The 19,902-nt window shown below is 43.0% G+C and overlaps 2 protein-coding genes across 4 annotated transcripts in view; both read left to right on the top strand.

Annotated features, from left to right (window-relative positions):
- Nucleotides 1–12,989, top strand: part of znf608 (zinc finger protein 608) — a 45,786-nt gene extending 32,797 nt beyond the window's left edge. Inside the window, exons 5-10 of the mRNA XM_020595338.1 lie at nucleotides 8–514; nucleotides 1,557–2,022; nucleotides 3,082–3,251; nucleotides 4,976–5,123; nucleotides 5,812–5,868; nucleotides 8,844–12,989. Of these exons, the coding sequence (XP_020450994.1) occupies nucleotides 8–514; nucleotides 1,557–2,022; nucleotides 3,082–3,251; nucleotides 4,976–5,123; nucleotides 5,812–5,868; nucleotides 8,844–8,863 (1,368 nt within the window). The 3' untranslated portion in view covers nucleotides 8,864–12,989. The remainder of the gene's footprint in view (nucleotides 1–7; nucleotides 515–1,556; nucleotides 2,023–3,081; nucleotides 3,252–4,975; nucleotides 5,124–5,811; nucleotides 5,869–8,843) is intronic.
- Nucleotides 12,990–13,618: 629 nt separating this feature from the next.
- cep120 (centrosomal protein 120) overlaps nucleotides 13,619–19,902 on the top strand; it is a 29,489-nt gene continuing 23,205 nt past the window's right edge. Inside the window, exons 1-6 of one of the 3 annotated variants that reach the window (XM_020595226.1) lie at nucleotides 13,785–13,855; nucleotides 15,576–15,687; nucleotides 16,036–16,192; nucleotides 16,339–16,453; nucleotides 16,611–16,755; nucleotides 19,622–19,767. In XM_020595226.1, the coding sequence (XP_020450882.1) occupies nucleotides 16,071–16,192; nucleotides 16,339–16,453; nucleotides 16,611–16,755; nucleotides 19,622–19,767 (528 nt within the window). In that variant the 5' untranslated portion in view covers nucleotides 13,785–13,855; nucleotides 15,576–15,687; nucleotides 16,036–16,070. Of the gene's footprint in view, nucleotides 13,856–15,575; nucleotides 15,688–16,035; nucleotides 16,193–16,338; nucleotides 16,454–16,610; nucleotides 16,756–17,685; nucleotides 17,784–19,621; nucleotides 19,768–19,902 lie in introns of those variants that run through there. The other 2 variants (XM_020595225.1, XM_020595227.1) reach the window with 2 other exon arrangements.

Raw genomic sequence — 19,902 nt, 5'->3', positions numbered from 1 at the left:
CCACGAGTTCTCAGACTCTAAGAAAGGCGATGGGTTGCCTCAGTCTCAGCTCCAGCTGGCTATGAGTCAGACCCAGACTGCCTTAGCCCAGTCCCTGTACTATGGTCAGTACTCCAGAGGACTGTACATGGACCAGAAACTGCTACTGGCCTCCAAATGCTGTGACCAGGCACCCAGTGCCAAGCAGAGGGTCGATAGGGGACAGGGGGTAAGAGACAGTGAGGACGTTAAACATATGGTTGGGGGTCCAGCCAGTGGACCCATGCTAGGTAAAGGACCAGACACCACTAAAGGTTGCTGTCTCAAACCCGTTCTGTCCTACGTGGAGATGAGTGAGAGAGGAGAAAGGGGACAGAGTCTGGGTGTAAAGGCGGTGCATGGTGGCATGGTGGACCAGCACCAGGTCTCAATGAAAGACTGTGATGACATCAGGTCACCTTCCTCTTCCTCTTCTTCATCACTTCACAACCCAAACAGTCAGACAGATCTGGACTCAAATGTTTCCTTTTCCAGTGTAAGTTTCTCCCTCTGTCTATAACCTGCCGCCGCTGCTGATGGTGTTGTTGGTGTGCTTTAACCACTGTTGTTGAGTGTCACAAAGAGATTAATCACACGTTGTGTACAGCTAAACCAATAGGTGCTAATGACAAAGACCATGTGGCTTCTGTGGTGCTGTAGCTCTACTTTGACATGCTGCTTCATTCATTTTGGTTGGAAAAAATCATGTAGTTTTATTTGATGGATTCAAATGTTTTTAATGTTTAGCGTGAGAATTCATGAAGGAAATGTGTAATTTCCTCTTCAGCTGTAAATGTAAAACAAACACATAAAGCAACAAAAGAAACATTTCTAATACACAAGTGTCGGTTATGATATGAACTGCTTTTTCAGAAAGCTTGTACAGATTTTTAACCATGTCATCTCATGATGCAAGTTAACTGCTAACTCTAGCCATGCTGGGTCATGTAAAAAGGTTGTATGAATTGAATGAAAGATGTGATGGGGACGATAGCTTGTTTTTTCCCTTCGGTTTGGCCTAAATTCTGTGCTTGATCATGTGTGAGACGTGTCTTGATTCGTGTCATTGATCGGGACGCCGCACTCCTCACATCCCACCTCTGAATGGCCACCTGCTGTTGAAACATCGTCATCCTTCATCAACATCACGCCCAGAGCCAGTGATAGATGGTCTGTCTATGGCTCTGTTCAATGAAGTACACAGTGTTTCCTCTATAGTCGCTCAGCAGCGGTGGGCCACCGCAGCAAGAAATTCTCCACCACTGCTAAAAAGAAAATGTACAAATGAAAGTCAAAAATTAGCCTTGGTTTCCCTCCAAAACACACAAATAGACCAAATGCTAAAGGGCTAGTATTTAGACCTATTATGAAAAAGGTATTCAGTTTTAGCTCCACAACTGGCCATATAAACAAAAACTGGGAAAGAGATGTGGACCGAAGTTGAACTGACCTCAAAACAACTCCTACCCACCACTGTTAACAAAGAATTATAGGGGAAACACTGCAACTAGCACCAACACTTGTCCTCATCGATCTAGCCCTCAGACGGCCCAGCCTGGGCTCATCGCAAATACTCAGAGCTACAGAGTCAGCATGGAGAGGAGGCAGAGGAGGGGGAAGCAGAGAGGGGAAAAGAATGGGGAGCTACTGTGGAGCCTGCCAGGGCCAAGATGTCCTCAGGTGGCGGAGGCACAGGAGAGAGAGGAGGAGGTGTGGGCGGAGATGCTAAAAAACCCAGGGTCCATGGATCCCACGATCTCCCCCTGACCATCGACACAGAGGATTCAGCCAGGCTGGAAGGGCTGGATGATCAAGGACAGGAGCCAATGGGAGGGCTGTCTGAGGAGTCCCAGGGTGCCCGGGCAGCGGTGTCGCCAACCATGACCCCCCAGCAGCCCTACATCCAGTACCAGCACTCCTCCTACCCACCCTACCTGGCAATGTGTGAGAGCGGCGGGGGATCTTACAGAGGAGTGTCCCCAACCCTGGTTCACAATTACCCAGGTAAGAATCTGAGTTCAGGTTTGAGTCTACTTTAAGAGAAACATCTGAGTACACATGTTCGATGTTAGTGTAGCTTAGCACAAAGGCTGGAGGAGGCAATGACTTAGTTATTGTTTTTTTAATGGATATGTATATCTGTATATAAAAGATGGACAAACCCACCGTGATGTCACCCATTGGTTTTTGGAAGAGCAGTTCTGAAGCTCAGTCTGGTCATCGCCATATTGGTAGCGCTTCAAAATTAGCTATAAAGACAAAAGTGTTTTTGTACCAGGCTGTAAACATGTTTATTTCTGCTGTAAAGTTGGTCATTTTAACATGAGTCTATGGGGACTGACACCCGTTTGGAGCATCTAGTGGCCATTTGAGGAACTGCAGGTTTTAATTCTTGGCTTCATCTCTCAGCCTCAGAGGTTGCTGCTTGTTTTTACTACTTGTTTTTTTCCGATGGATTAAATGAACAATTTATAATGTGTTGAGCAGCAGGCTTCAGAGACGCTGGTAGGCAAACTAACCAGCTGCTGGCTGCAGCTTCATATTGACTGTTCTGGCTTGAGAGTACAGACTTCCTCATCTGACTCTCAGCAAGAAAACAGATAGGTTTTGAACTATTCCTTTAAAGCTCCACTGACCAGTATGCTATGTAATAATCAATGGACCAAATGACTGGCAGCAGTGAACGTACAGAGGACTAGGTAAGGCTAGCGGGCTGGGATTTTCAGGTTCAGTTTGTATGTAAGGCTTGAAAGCAGTTGAAAAGAAAAAAATGAATGCATCTGGAGTGTCACAGTAAAATAAAAGTCAGATGAAGTGTAAGACTTGAAAGAAGTTGAGCTGTCTTCAGTAGGAAAGTTTGCCTGTCAGCAGCCTCTGCATTACAGAATCAGTTTTAACACAGGGAAGAAAACAAGAAATACATTTAAATGCATAACTCATGCACCTAAAGATGAAAGTGTTTTCAGTTAAGGTGCTGTAACCTGTGATGCAGACTATAGCCCCCAGCTTCAACAATTCAATGGCAAATAAAGGCGTGTGTGTATCTGCTTCTGCATCCGCCAGGGTTCCACTACCCTCTGTACGGGAAGACGGCAGGCAGGGAGGAGTCAGAGGTGACCCCCCCTGGCAGAGGAGGAGCAGTGAGCAACAAGCAGAGCAGTGACCCGTCCTCGTCCTCGGCCATGGAACTGCTGCAGCAGCAGAGCCACCAGTACCATGGAAAATCACCTGCTGTGAGCAGCGCTCGCTTCACCGTCACACCCACATCCACAGTGCAGCTCGCAGCATCACACCTCTGATGTTTGTTTTCCTTCATTTGGTACACAGCTGATGCTTTGTGATGAACGCAGACAGAACCCTGCATGAAAGGATTAGAAGCAGACTCACGACAAACACATCCGGAGTCAGACATTAAAGTGAATACTAGTGACACAAGTGCCCGGTACAGCCGACTGCTGCAAATACAGATACATTTTCTAAAGTTTTCAGGAGTAAAATCCAAATATCATGTAGGCTGAAACTCTTACTCCTGTTATTAACACAGAAAGGACAAATCAATGGAAATACTTTAAAATCCCTCCAAACAGACATATTGGCTTCATCGCACATTTAGAAATGCAGGAACAGGAAGAAGTGTTACCCAGATGGAGGTCATATGATTTAGTTTATTTGTAGAATTTTTTTCATAATAATCTGTTGGCAAAAACAGCTGAGTGAGATGTGTACAAGACAGTGCTTTAAATGTTTGGTGCTTTCCAGGCACCTGCTGGTTTCCAGTTAGCTCATAATATTCAACTTGTTTGCTAGAGATACACGATTCATCACCACCAACACCTGCTTGTTTCGTTTGTTACCCTTCCATTGTTGTGTAGTGCAGACAACACATGCTCTAGTGCGCATCCATCCATCCATCCATTATCTATACCACTTATTCCTGAACAGGGTCGCAGGGGGCTGGAGCCGATCCCAGCTGACATTGGGCGAAAGGTGGGGTCCACCCTGGACAGGTTGTCAGTCTGTCACAGGGCTGACATGTAGACAAACAACCACACTCAATCCTACAGGCAATTTAGAGTCACCAGTCAACCTAAGATGCATGTCTTTGGGCTGTGGGAGGAAGCCCGGAGCACCCAGAGAGAACCCACACAGGCACAGGGAGAACATGCAGTCTCCACACAGAAAGGCCCCGGGTCAGCCTGGGCTCAAACCCAGAGCCTTCTTGCTGTGAGGTGACAGTGTACTGTGCCCCCTCAGTACTAATTTGAGTTTGTAAAAACTTAAAGCAGTCATTTCAGGTGTTCAGAGTGAAACAGATTAACCACTATAATGCTGCCAGGAGGGAGATACTGCAGCTGACTTTGGAAAATCATCAGCAGAAACATAGAGATGCAGTTTGATCGTCCTTTAAGTTTAGCAGGAAAGTTTGTCCTCATCCTAGGAAACTGTTGTTATTCAATCTTTAAGTGATTGACCACGTTTCTGACCACTTCTGTACATGATGTGGATGTGCTGTACCATAGTACCACCTAATCATTAAGGTCTTGACTGCTGTGGCATCTGACTGTGTCGCAGAGGACTCCAGCCTGTATGGAAAAACCCAAAGATTTGTAGTTTTCCAGTAACCAGAGCCATAAATGTGTTGGTAATGAAGTTCAACCCCAAGTAGAGCTGAGGAGCAAATGAACCCCCCCAAGCTTTGTCTTCAGAATTTGGGGTTTTCTCTGTTCCCTTCAGTACAATCATGTTTTTGTTGGAGTCAGACAATAGTGACAATGAAATGAACTCCAGTTGAAGTCGTTCTTATAGTTGCTGCTTTGCTTTTAAAAGAGAAATTTGCAGTTACATTAAAATTACCTAACAGACACTGAACTACTGTTCGTTACAGGTTTGTGCTGTTCACCATCATCAACCCTGCAATGTTAGCATCCTCCTAAAGTGTGTTTATGTGTCTCTGCAGCCTGGTGAGAAGGGTTCCCCTGAGGGCGAGCGAGAGACGGAGAGAGAGAGGAACCATGTGTCATTTGCCCGACACCTCCACACACACCATCACACACACCTGGGTATGAGCTACAACCTGATGTCAGGACAGTACGACATCTACCAAGGTACAGCTACACAGTGTGGACCCAGACTGAGACCGACTGAGCGCAGAGGTTTTTAAGTCGGGTGATAATCATGCATGAATGCTTTGCTACCATAGAACAAACATGCTAGAGAACAAGGTGACCCTCTTGTTTGCTTTAACCTTTCGGGCTCCTCAGAGGTGATGCACTGTTGATGAGTGATGGTGAAGGAAATAAAATGAAAAGTGTTAACGATGGTAGGCGAGATGTATTTTTTCCTGATATGCTGTGTGGGCACGGTTCACCGTTTAACCCTGCTCTTCCCACTCTTTACACAGTGTGTGCAGTTTTTCTGTGCTGGAGTACCACCTAACTGAAGTGTTTGAGAACAACACTGAAATAACGAACATCTAAAAAGTTGATTTTGCCACAGGAACTGCCTCCGAAAACCGACCTCAAGATCTGTTAAAAAAGCAGGGCATGTTATTACAATCAAGTTCATGTTGTGCTTCAGTCGTACATAAAGGAATAGCACGAACCACCTGACACTCAGTGACAGAACCTCAGCAGCATCTTTTAGCTTTGAAAAGCCTGATGAAGGAGAAACTTGGGCTTATAGTTTACCTGCTAATGTAATGTTTTGGGTGAAAACTGGACCCTCTCAGCGTTACAGGACAGTTGCCTTCATGTCAGGCTTTCTCATGTGCACTTGCTCCTCTGTGTGTTGAAGGGTTGAGCTCCAGGTCGCTGGTCTCCAGTCAGCAGGTGTCAGGACACTCCTCCACAGGTGGGTCTGAAGCGTGGATGCTGTTCCTACCAGACTGTGCTCTCACACACACGACAGCAACCGTGGGGGAAGCTTTAATTTTACTTTTATTTTCAAGAGAAATAGGACTTTAAAATTTCTGAACTTAACCCCAACCTTTTTGCAGCAACTTTGAACAAAGCATTTAAGCCGACGAATGACTTTTCTTATTTATTTATTGTGGTCTAGGACACAATATTTCTCAGTTCTGGGACCAGAATCAGTTAGCGGTAATATGACAGCCGATAAAAATTTAAGGTTAAGTTAGACTTATGATTTTAAGTATTTAGAACCTTCCCGGCAGCATGTGTTTACATGTTACTGATGTGATTCACCAGTTCAACCTGGCAAATGACTCTTCTACTTAATTTAATCTTAGTTAATGTAAGCCTTACTCTTCTAGTCACATAGCTGTCATTTGGTAAATTCAAAGGATGGGTTACCGAATGTGTTGACCTTTGAAATGCACTGTCTGAAAACATATCGAATGGATGTGATAACGGTTTTTATGCTGCAGCCAGTGATTAAATTGGGCGTGAACGAATGCTCATTAAATGAAGGCATTTTCAAAATGCCACTCTCTGTGGTGTTGGGTTAATCAGGCTAAGATAAAATACAGGACACTAATGTAATATACATTACACGGAACAATTAGTCTGTGTTTTCTTGTATTAAAATCACCACACACACACACACGGCTACAGTGGCCAGGTTCACCTCACTGTGGCATCTTGTTCAGCTCCTAACGTCATTATTTGTTACTTTCTGTGCTAAATATCTTCTGCAGCTCTGGTGTGATCTCAGTTTTGATCCCAGACTCGAAGACTATCCACTTAGTTTGCATCTTACGAAATGAACTGGCTAAAATGATCTTTTCTAAAAATGTAAACCGAGAGCAAAGCAAGCTGGAGAATTGTCTCATTTTCAGGCCATGTGGCGAATCAATAAATCTAATATCTAGACCTTCTCTCCTGGGAATAACAGCTGGCTGCTGATTCGACTCTGGACGCTCGGGCCTCGTTGCCTAAATGCTCCCCCCAGTAGATCATTAGCCACTCTGCGGTGCTCTCCATATATTTGTATAGACCATACATCAGTGCCTTTGTCTGAATGTGTGACATGATGCAGAGGGTGCCTGGCAGGCAGTTAAACAGTGTAATGTGATGATTACCTTGCTGGGGCAAAGACTGCAGTTATCTATAAATGGTAACTGCTGCGAAACAGAGGCTATTAACAGGAGCGATGCTGACAGCGGAGGGAGCAGCTGAGGCATGGAGAGCGGGTTTGTCAGGAAAACTTTATTTCTGAAGATCACGAATTAATGATCTCCTTATCTTTACATATCCAGCTGTTTGGTTGCATAACAGAATTAATTATCTCATTATCTTGAAATAACAAATGGTGATCACACTGGTTAATGTATGTTTTGTCTAAGCATCCTTCCTCTATGAGCTTGCATTTTAGAAAGTCATCTTCTAAACTGGAGAGAGACTCAGCCATGACACTGAAACTTTTTTGTTGTGATCACAAGAAAACAATGTTTTGTATCTTGTTAGTGCTATAATTAAATCACTATGTTGTGCAAATGAAACACAAGTATGAACACTGTTTGATACTTTAACATGACGAGATAATTAATAAGCAAACTAGTAAAAAAAAAGACCAACAACCACAGCTGCCTTTAGCTTCTACAGCTTCAGAGGATTGCTGACAGATGTGGCACAAAGAGGCAGTTGCTCTTCTTTAATCAATTTACTCTGGTTGCGTCAATCAGCTGTTCTTCCATTTTATTTGACAGTGAAGCTTTAATTCACAACTAATAGTGTCCTGTCACTTCTCCATGTTAAAGTCTGTACGTGTATTTCAACAGCTCGGCTCCCAAAAGCATGACAAAGGTAATACAATATGTGAAATAGTCAATAAAATAAGCAGTTATCTGCCAATACAACAGGAAATTTTCACTTACCAAGATTTTTAGAAAGAAAAATATCTCATCTCAAGAACCAATAGAAAACCAGTGCAGACTAAAAACAAGGACATTTATCTGATATAAAGTGGTTTTGTAGTTGCCAGAGTTGATCAAACAGATTTATAACTCTGGTATTTTGAATTTCAAGCAATAAGTTACTCAGAACTAAAAGTAACACATTATAATATCTTATTAAGACGATTAAGGACAAAAAGCTTGAAATAAGTAAAATGTTCTAATGTAAAACTGTCTGAATAGAAGAAGCATGTCAGACAAAGAACAAGCATATATTATCTTGGTTTACAATCTTTTATCTGTCACTTTTTGCAGTGTACAAATCAATCTCCAATCTACCAATCTCCTAGGTTTAACATCAGCTTTGGCCTTGTACCAACCAGTGTTCTGGTGTGGTGATTGATTACCTGCCTGATAGTTAACTTTCACACACTTGCCTGAAATAATCCACTGCATTTAACAACCTGTTGGCTTTTTTTGTAGAGCTGTATTATTGTCACGTGGCCCCACAGCTGAATGTAGACTTTGTGAGAAACCTTTTCAGCTGACACAGATGTATGTGCATGGAGCTCCGGGCACTTGTTCTTTCAGCTTAAATGGCTGGTACATGGGAAAAGGCTGCCTTTACACAGCACCTTTACCTAAAGCCAACTGCAGTTTGCCTCTTGTTCAGCCTTTTCCACACACATTTACACACTGGTGGCAGCGAGCTACCATGCAACGTGCAGGTCTCACCTTGGGGAGCAGTTTGAGGTTCGGTGTGTTTCCCAAGGACACAGTGTCTGGACAGGAGGAGCCAGGGTTGGCCTCGCACTCCGTCTCCTCCTGGGCTGCATCTTTTGATAGATTTTGTAGGCAGTCTCAGTCTCACGAGCTCTAGAAGTGGCTTCACGTTCAAACTAGAGACAGGTTCAGTTTTGATTTTTGAGCTAAACGACCAACATGTGACCGAGAGCCTGTTTTGTCTCCACAGAGAGTGAAGGGAAGAACTAAGGACCATGTGACCACGTCTCACATGAGGAACGGCAGATTTATCAGACATCAATTCCATGGTGTTGAATAAGCTTCGCCTCGCTGAGAGGCAGAGAACAAAGTAAAAAAAAAAAACAACTTTCATTTCTTACTAATGACACCACCTGTTTTATAACACATCACCGAGGAGCAGACGGGAGAGGTGGACGGGAAGCAGGATCAGGACCTTTCTGAAGGAGAAGCTGTCTGTACACATCCAGAATCTCAAACTTCTGAAGCTTTCAGTTTTGCCAGAAGCAGGTGGCTTGTTTGACAGGAAACATCCCAGCGCCCTGTGCACTCAGCCCGGCCACGGCTGCGGTGCTCAACCTTATCAAATGCACATGTATCGTAGTGTATTATGATGAAGATATGACTGAATGTACTGATGATGACTTACATTATCCCAGTAGTGTTGATTGTTTTTTTAAACTTCTACTGGGAAACAGCATTAGGAAGCTACAAAGTCTATTATTATTATCCTTATTATTCTCATTATGATTATTGAAGTGGTCCTCCTCCCTCCATAGTGCTGACTCTGCATTTGTATTACTAACCTGTACTTGAGCGTAACCATGTTGATTGTATTGTCTTTATGTGAGAGTAAACCTTCACTTCGACCTGCCCAGTGCCATGTAGGAACCCAGTGGTGTATATATTCTGTACAGATTCATGGCAGAGTACCAACTTGCTTTACGGTACTCTATGTTGATCTCCATCAGCCATGCAGGGAGCAGCGGGCGGAGCGGGGACAACCGGCACACACAGAATCACTGTGTCCTTATAGACTGAAGCCAGCTGTCCTGGATGCACACGCACTGGCCTTATCACAGGTCAGTGAGTGGTTTAGTGAATGTAAGCCCCAGGTTGTGCCTCTCAAGTAATCTGTGTTTTTACATTTGAGGCAGTCACGTAAGGTTCGGCCGGTCGGTCCGCCACTTTGGACAAGACTGGAATATTTTGACAATTATTGGATGGATCACCGTTACATTTGGTACAAACATTCATGGCCATCAAATAGTGAATGTGACAGGTCACATGTTTCAGTTGTACAGAAGAAAATCTCAACATCTACCAGGTGGATTGGTGCAAAATCTGGCAAAGGCTCTTTTTTTGTTACTGATGCTTAAATTTGACCAACCACTATGAATCAATATTTTTGTTGCAGGGATTTTAAATTTTGACCGATTCCTCACAGTGCATCTTCATTTTTGGACCTAAGTGAAGAGCCATTTCTAATTTCCAGTTTCTGTCTTTGTTTATGTCAAACAGTGGTTAGGGGTCTTAAATCAGATTGAGTGTGCATTCAAGGAAGCACAGAAGAGTCTGAGGATTATGGTCTTGTCTCCTGGTAAGGGCTGTACAGTGTTTTACATGAGAGTATGTCTGTGACTTGAATGTAACCAGACATCAGAAAACATCAGACTCAGATGTAGCCGACAGAACAATCTCACCTCAGCGCACATTTAGTAGCAGCTCTGAAGCTTTGAATCCTACCATATTTGTATCATCAGCAGATGAAGTCTGCCAGTTCTCATGTACACAAACCTCAACTCCTCATAATGAACCTCTAGTGGGCAAACTCCATCTGCTGAGGAATGTCATGTGGCATGACTGAAAGCTCCAGTGAAATTTTGTCAGCTGCAGTTTCCAAGGTGCAGAATAAACTCCAGAGCTTTATGTGGAAACAAACTGGGGCAGTGTGAATGGGTGCTAATCATCAGTGCCAGCGAGTGACTGTCTGAACATGAAATGTACACGTGCCAGGTATATTTTACTCACAGCACCTCTGAAGGACAATTCCAGGGTCAATTGATTTTCTTTACTTATTGGTTATCACTTCTACAGCCATTATTATACTCAAAACTAAATGGAATTTAGCGTGTTTGCTCAGGTACAACACTAATGTTAGTGGAGTTCATCAGACAAACTATTCAAGATTTTCACATTGGCCATAGGATTTAGTTTGATTCACCAGTTTTACTATATTTATGTCTTGTTTTCAGGAATTTGCATGTTGTGTATGAAGGCATTTGCTTGTACAGCCATATTCCGCCACAGTTTGAATACATGCTAAATTCAGTTTACCTTCAAATGTAGAATCAGGTCATAATCTAAGACTGTTTCTGTCATAAATGTATTTTGAATGACAACTAAGGTAACTGAATAATAGTAAATACCATGTAATATGATAAAAGCTAAAAAAAAAAAATCATCTTCAGTGTAGCTAAAACAACACAGTGGTAACTGGAAACCAGAAGAAAGTGGTCACACTGGAATTGTCCCTGAAGGAAAATCCCCACATTTTAATCATCTTGTCTGGAGTCCCACAATCCTTTGCCCCGCCCCTGCTCCCATGCCTTCTACAAGTGAACTAGCTCACCGCAGAGCCTCTGATAGACAGAATGGTCAGGTTTTACCTTTGGTGCCGTATGTAGCACTGTCACGTCTCCAGAACCAGGAAGCACCAACGTCTCAAAATCTCTCTTCATTTGCTGCACTTAGATAAGGCTCACTAGGCATTTGTTTGAGCACCATCAGCACCAGCCTTTAATTCTTATTTCTAAAATGTGGTGCTGCTGCTGGTGTCATCTGTACCACAGTAAATTGTTTGAACCTGTCAGATTTTCTAGACTATAAATCTTGTACAGAGAAAGCTGAGCTCATAAGATTTGGTTTGGCTTCTCTCAAGCTAATCAGATATTGGCTGTAAACAAATTCCTGTATCATCACTTTTATCATCTAAACTAGAGCTCTGTCCTGCAGTCCTTCTCATGGACCTGAAGGTCTGAAAAACCTTGAAACCACTTTCCACCACATAAGACTTTACATGTGCTAATTTGCTTTTTAGCCAGAGTAAGAACAAACAGTGAAACAAGTACGATTAATTTGTTTGTATAAACATGTTTGAAACCAAACCAAAAAAAATTGGGACAATCTTCTAAAAAGTTAGCTTTCCCCTTCCCATTCATCATTGCTTGCTATTAGTCAAACTCCTTGGCAGCCAGTTAAAGCTGACCAGTTGAGGATGGGTTCCAGTGCCAGATATGGCCTTGGTGTTCACCATAATGACCCACAAATCCTGAATGTGGACAATATGATGTGCATCATCATGGGACCTGTGTAACTGTGACAGGATGCCTGCTGTCCTGTTCCCTAGACATTTCTCAGTGTGAATCAGCTAACAAGCTGCTCCTCACATCTCCTGTACTGTACCTCAGCTACTGTTTCTGACTGTTTCGGACTGAGATCAGGCAGCACCATCCAGGCCAGGGCACATGGGCTGAATCTGATCTGTTATGCATCAAAAGCCCAGCAACCAGGTGTGAAAAATGTAGGCCACACTTCAGTGGAGCCAGTTTGGGTTTTGTGATGTGATTGATTTTTTATTTTTTATTTTATTTTTTGCGATTTCACCTATTCCTCCACCTGCAGTTCTGAAGGGTGTGACATTGTTTTTCTCTTAAAAACATGCCACATAGGGTGTCTTTGTGTTAGCATGCTCACGCTAGCGCCTGCTAGCTACATTAGCCAGTGTACTAATTTGATGTGTCAACAACAAGGCAGTGTTGTTAGCTGGTCAGATTAGCCATTAGTTAGCTTGGTAGTTAGGTGATATTGAATGCACAGCACAATCCAATATGGCCACCAGATGTTCTATTAACATTAAGCCCTGATGCTGCATTCACCTCATATGTCCTCTTTAGACAAATTGTAAAACTGTATTTATAATATCTCCAAATTAGGTGAATGCAGAACAACAATATATTCATTATTGCTAACATGCTTACAGTATCACTGTGGTGCCAACTAGGCTGACAATAAGATTACAGTGGCCCAACCGTGTCTATCAGCAGCTCTGCTTCTCTTACACAACACCTTAATAGTATCCGTGGTCATTCTATTACTTGAATATAGTGCTATGAACTCTGTTTACAAGATGCTGTCAACTTTTGGGAGACACGGTGTTGTCTTATAAAGGCTGCTCGGTATGTTCAGTTCATCTGCCCGGTGTATCCACTTAATAACACACTGAAATAAACACATGAAACCTGCTGTTGCTTTTTTATACTGTATATGCCTTAATTCATATGGTTGGCAATCACGATTAAAGGATGTTTATATATATTATCTTGTCTGTGGAGTTTTCTCTCTGAAGCGACATGAATATTTGTTTCTACAGTAAATTAACCAACATCACCTTCAGTTCTCATAGGAAAAACAGTTTATTATTAGTAATAATTCTGTGTAACATCAAAGAATAGTTGTTTGTGCAACAAAGACTTTTAATTTTTATCATCTTTATGATTTTTGCATAACCTTAAAAACTTTTAATTTGTTATTGAAGAACACAGAACACTGGGATTTGTTCTTTGTCAGTTACAGTTTTGTAGGTCTCTGCCGTATTTTTTTTATTTTACGTCTCTATTTAAAACCATGCATAGACACGACTAAATGTATTGTTACATACAGTATTAGTCTACTGAAACCTTCCATTTTCCCATCGGTGGTTTGCTGATGGTCAGAACCAGAAGCCTCCCATCAAAAACAGGACACTGCTTAGTTTCATTAGCCACAAATAATTATCCATATTAACTATTGCACTTTGCAGGGTAAAAGTATGTTTGCGCATGGCAAACTGTCCGACAGCTCAAAAGGGTAAAGTGCTGTAGTTTTAACCTCCGACCAGCAGAGGGCACAGAACACCACAGCGCGTGTCTATTAACTTCCGGCTTTAAAACAAAATGGGTGGCGCCAAGGCTTGACAACAAAGCGACTGTTGCAGCTTTCAACGGACATTCAGTCTTCCAGCAAACAAGATGCTAAAGTTATTTTGTGTCCTCAAGCGACTACAGAATTAAGCGACAACGTACAGAGGAGTCTAGCAGTTTTAAATAAACAGCTAGAAGTGTACAAATATCAACATGGCTTCGAAGACAGACCAACTTCTTATCGTTTTGTCCATTCTCGAAGGTGAGTAGTTCAAAGAGGTGGATAGTTAACCTGCGTTTTCACTTCTAAAGTAAATTACACAGTTTTAATACCAATGTTAGTCGATATTAGATGTGTTATACGCTTTCAGCGGCAGCATACAGTGATTTTACGAGTGTCAATAGTCACGCATTTAATCAGCTGCTGCTGTCGATGCTGTTAGCTCGGTCAGTTAAATCCACCCTGAGAAATGAACTGTAACTGGATAAATTGCCATTTTTATCACAAAGCACAGATATTTGAAATGCATATTTTGCACACATCTATGTTTAGCACAGAGGAAGCCTTTGGATAATAAACTTGTACAAGTTAACGTAACGTTTGTAACAGGTATGTGTACATATTTGCTAATATCGACAGGCTGTAAATTATGGACGCTGGTATCAGAAAGTGTCTTGTTTGTCTTCTAACTTTACGTTATTGCAGTAAAGTGATTTCGGCATGTTCTACGATTTGTAAAAATTCTACACTTCCATTTGAAAAGCTCAATATATGTGGTTAGAAATAAGTGAAATGGCATCTACGTCTGCTTTCTATTGTTTAACGTTTGTAGCTAATGCTGCCCTTTTGGCAGGTCACCATTGAGAATGAGGTTGTTAAAATAAAGGTTAAGATAAAGGAATATTCTCAGACTATGTGCAATGCAGGATTCCACTTTCAGCTTTTGGCCAAAGTATTTGAATTGCGATTCAAACAAATCGTACACACCATATCGTGCATCGAATCATATGGAGAAAAAGCCATATTGTCCCTTCTGTAGGTATTTTCCCTGATCTGTAGTAGGTAGTGAGGTTAGTTATAAAAACATTGTGTGTGACTGCAGGGAAACTAAAGCTGGGATTGTTGTGACAGTGGATTGGAGGCTGTTCAGCATTAGACATCTAGAAAACACTGGTGCTGCTGCTAGCTACACTGGATAGTAAGTCATAATGAGCGAGTGTCAATTTTAGCAATGAAATAAATTCACTTAATTGTCCAGGATAGTTGATTAATTATATTACTGGGAATGACTGGTTGGAAATGACAAAATGTAATCTGTCCATCATGCATTTAAAAATGTTTGTCTGCCTTATTGTCCTCCTGTATGAGAAGTCTTCAGTCTGATGGTGCAGAAGCCCTGTTACAGCTCAATGATGCTTTGTCAGTATTAATGTGAAACACAGTTGTGTAACTGGCCTAGTGTCTCCTAGTGTCTGACTTTTGAGAGAAGAAGAATTCAAAATGTAGGCTTATTTGACATTGTTTGTACGAGTAGACTCTTATTTTTCTTTGAGTGCAGCATTTCCCACACATAGACTTTACTTGGGCGGGCTGCCCAGGTATATTTGGCCACCCATTTTTATTATAATAGTTTTTTTTATGTGTGAGACAACTACGCAATCTGATCAATTAACTACAGAAGAATTTCTGTTTTAATGACTTCAGCCTAAGTGTATGTAAACTTCTGACTTCAGCGGTAGGGTATTAGCCAGCTAATAGCTAAGCTAATGTTAGAATACAGCTGTTGCCGAGGTTGGTGGGCTATGCTGTATCATGGATGTATATGGACTGCTCTGCAAGTGGATAATGTTAATGCTATATCTGTCTTAAACTCTGATGCTGAATTCTCTCAGTCCAGGGTGGCAATTAAAATCACATGTGGGAAAAACTAGTCAGGCCAACGCAATTAGCTGTCTAAATAATTAGTTTTGAACATTTCCAGGCTTCAACCAGAGAGGGTCAGGAAAAGAGAGCTGGAGAGAGGGATGTAGGAGAGGAGGAGGACAGCAGCCAACATGCTGCTGTGGGAGAGGCAGCTAGTGCAGCAGAGACGGGTCAGATGAACAACACCGCAACAGCAAGCACAGGGGCACTACAGTATTACTGCATAGAAAAAAGATCTAGCGTGTGCCCCCTGTAGGTACCACCACAAGTAAAATCTAATTCTATGGCACGCACTGCTCAGTGTCTTAAAGTCTCTCTTAGGCTGACCACTTGTTGTTAGCAATAGACAGGGCTCCAAATGCTGCTTTTCTAAGTACTAGATAGCCAAACCTACCATCCAGCTCCAAAGTCTTTCTGCATTTGACTTATGAATGGCCTGAGACTGAGAGTGGAAACATGTTCAGCTGTAGCTCACGAGAGTCGTGATTAGGAGAGTAAACCTTTCTTTCCCTCTTCAGGTCGTCACTTCCCGAAGTGTCCTCGGCTCAGTCTGATGGTTCAGGCGAGCTTTGATGGCGAGCAGCTGGCTACAGACCCCGTGGAGCACAGAGAGCAGCCTCAGTTCATCACTGAGCTGGCCTGGGAGCTTGACCGCAGGACGCTGCACCAGCACAGGTCTATAGCTCTACCATGCTGCAGCTGCATTGGCTGCCCACCGTGTTGCATTATAGTATTAAAATAGTTGACCGTCTCTTTTTATTTCTGCCATTGGTTTTTGCGAAAATGTTGTTGAATGCATGTTGACACTCTGTCCCCCCCAGACTGCAGAGAACTCCCATTAAGCTTCAGTGTTTTGCTGTTGACTCAGTGAACAAGAAGAGAGAGAGCGTCGGCTACCTTGTCCTGGACCTGCGATCAGTACAAGAGGTCAAACAGGTAGCCCTCACCTTGTGCTTTGTCAGGCTGCTCGAAGTAGCAGCCTGTGACATGTGATGCTCAATTGGACCAGCAAAAAGACGGGGTTTTGTTCTGCTTAGACAAAAGTCTGATGAGAGAAATGTAAAGATGAGTTTGGTTTTTGTGTATCCATCAGGAGCCTCGTTGGTATCCATTGCTGAGCAGTAAATACACCAAACAGAAACCAGCCCTCCTCCTCGCCATGGTCCTGGAGAACGACACCAAGCCCTCTGAACCCTCTCCTGATAGGTTCAAAGCCAAGAAGGCCCCGCCCCGACAAGGTCAGCTGCTTCTTCAGTATCTTGCTGTTTTTCATGCTGTTCTCACTTCAGTCCTTGTTTTTCTTTATCTTGATATAATTTTGTTTAGAGAAGAGATGTGAACACTGTGGTGATTGACTTTCCTTTTGGCAGTCTGTCCACTCTGTCTCAGGTGGGTGGTCTGTGCTGTGCCATATTATATGTCATGACTGTTGTGGAACTGGAGCAAGCGACTCCCCCTGGTCACACTGACTGCTCTTTCAGATTCACATCTTGTTGTTTTACAAGCCAAACATGATTTTGAAGGCCTGTAACCAAAATGCTGCAATGATGCTTTGAAGTGACCCGAGTTGATCAGACTGTAGATGCTTTTGGAGCAGATTTATGTTTGAGACTATGATTTGACATTTTGTACAGCACTTTTTGCAGTATTTTAAAATGCTAAATGTTGTAAGAATTTCTGGCACTTGGCTGTTTTATGGTGTCTAGACTCAGATACACTTAACATAAAAGGCCCTATTTTAAGGATCCACAGTTTCCAATCAAAATGTACTGGGCAGGTGGTGTCTGGGTGTGTCCGTGAACCTTTTTTCCTTGTTGTCAAATTACCAAAATGCACAAGTGCCCGTGCAAGTAGCAAAAAGTTTGTACTTGATCTCCACATTAAAGTCTTTTTCAGACAGGACGCGGTTCGCTCTGTACTCCACTGTCATTCCTGTGTCACGCGGCGCAAGAATGTATCTGCGTTGCACCAGGCGTGCCGTCCCTGCGCGCTGCGCTCTGTGATGACACCTCGACTCATCCAACTGCAGATCTAGTTAATTCTGTTACTGTTTTTAACCCTGGCACTGTTCTGTTATGCTGTGTTTTCCTTGTACTGTGTTTCTATTATGTGAAATCAAGTTTATATGAAAAAAGAACCTGACAGACCACAAAGAGAATGAAGAAGCTGGTTCTGGCCGACCCACAGCATCTTCTTCTTTGCTGCAGCTCGTGTCCTCCTCTTCATCAATACAACTAAAGCCAGAGCTTTGCGCTGACGTGTGGAGGTACATTGTGCATCTGTGTGAACGCCCTTTAAAGCAGTGTGTTTGGCATTACCATGCAGTCATCCAGTCAGTGTGCAGCCTCACATCCCGTTAAGAGACGTGAGAGTTTCAAGGTTTGATTGCGGGGTTACTACGGACAGGTCGGAGGTCTGTAAGATTTTCCACAGGAAACGGATCTTGCTGGTGCGCGAGGTGAAGGCTCATGATCACTAATCAAAATGATATTTATTATAAATACATATATATTGATGTGCACACACCCAGTGAACAGCGAGTCATCTTTTTTAAGTTTAGCATGTCCTGCGCAGCACGTGCATCTAGACAGGTGTGCGTCACATCACGGTCAAAGTGCCCGTTAACTAGCAACGATGATCTGACTGTTGACCACACACCCGGGTTTGGCTGGTCAGTGGCGCAGTCACTTTGTGCGCCCTCATATTAGCAATGCGCACAAACTTTACCTGGACACACCCCGTTTCCATCTGGACACACCTGCTGGCACAAAGGCAACAGACTGCTGCTTGGTAAAAACACAACGTGATGTGCATGTCATGAAAACGGTAGCAGGTAGGAAATTAGGAAACACAGATGCGCTACCGGCGCCGCACGTCATGCGTTTGTTGTGCAGTGAATGAATGAAGGCTGGCAGGTGTCTGGGGCTCAGCGATCAGCTGGTGTGCAGCCCAGGTGGTATTTGTCATAGATGCTGTGTAGATATTTAGTTTTTTATGGTCAGTTCAAATAGGAGAAGCCTCTGAAGGTAGACCACTAAACTGTCCACTGCAAGAGACAGACAGATGTTGGCCAACAGCAGCTCAGCAGAGTCGACCTTATGATGATGTTATGTGTGTCATATTGAAGGCATTAGGACTTTTATTTTCTAATAACGTTCAGTTTTGAGGGGGCTTAGGAAAATGTATTATCTCCGCACTGCGTTGTCATACATTTCTTAGCCAGCATGTGACCTGTGTTAGTATAGCTCTGCTAAAGTCAGTAAAAGAGTGTAGAGGATGTAAAGGTTTAAGTTTTGACTAAAATTGTTTAATAATGAAATAAGAGCAAAATAATCTTGAAGAAAAACTTTCACTGCTTTCTGTGAGTGTTTGATGTTGTTGCAAAGAGCACATTTGTCTGGTCCTCAGCACCTCAGACCAGGTGGTAAGGCCCACGTCTGGAGGCTGAGGCCAATGTGGACGTTTCTTAATGGTCAGTGTCACTGAGGGCTGCTAGAGGCTGCCTCTAAAAAATCCAGCTTCAGCTCAGTCTTAAAAAAAGAGCCTCTGTGTTTCTCCAGAAATACTAAGTCAATCATTTGTTCCAGGAGACATTTTGGTCTCAGTGTCTCAGTTTTACCTTAACAACATTACCATACCTGGTCTGGTAGCATAGTTTAGCTAACTTATCTTAGCATTTAGTCCATATTTACAGTACATTTGCATAAAACAGTCCAGCAGCTAGCCTGCTAATTAGCTAGCTGGTTGTGTCTCTGGTGCACAGGTGTTGTTAGTGCTTTCTGCATCAGCTGAAGTTGACGTTACTGTGGTCTACCACATCTTTCTACACATTTAGCAAGTGTGGCAGTGTGGGACAGAATACATAGCTCAGTAAGTAGCAGGTGAGACATGCAGCTGCTGTTGTGAGGAAGCTAGTGTTTGGGTCTGAGGTGGAGGGGCAAAGGCAACACCCCCAACCTCTTAGGAAGGTCCTGGACTCTGGACTTCAAACTGGCTCCACTGTAAACCAGTGGGTAACTTCATGCTGTTTCTGCATCCGTCTTTATGGTTTAATGTTCTTTCCTCTGCTATTTTTTTTGCACTTGCCCTGATCTTCTAATGTAGGTTCTCCAGTAACTGAGCTGCTCCCAGACAAGCTGGAGGCCATGCTGATCCCAGACCAGGGTTACCATCAGGTCGGACCTGCTGATCGCTGCACTGACATGTTCGTCCTGTCTGTCACTGTGGCATTTGCTACCAAACTAGAACAGGTAAGGTCTCTGACTGATAATAAGCATGCTACTGTGTCGTGAGTGGTTGATATTTTTCTAGGTAAATTTAGATAATGTAGCCAAGATGATGTCACATCCAGATGTTTCCAGCACCTGGAGCCAGGTCTGATAATA

The sequence above is a fragment of the Monopterus albus genome, unplaced genomic scaffold (assembly GCF_001952655.1).
Source record: "Monopterus albus unplaced genomic scaffold, M_albus_1.0 scaffold26.1, whole genome shotgun sequence".
NCBI classification, from domain to species: domain Eukaryota; kingdom Metazoa; phylum Chordata; class Actinopteri; order Synbranchiformes; family Synbranchidae; genus Monopterus; species Monopterus albus.
The sequence above is the reverse complement of the archived record's forward strand: the minus strand, read 5'-3'. Positions and strand labels throughout refer to the sequence as shown.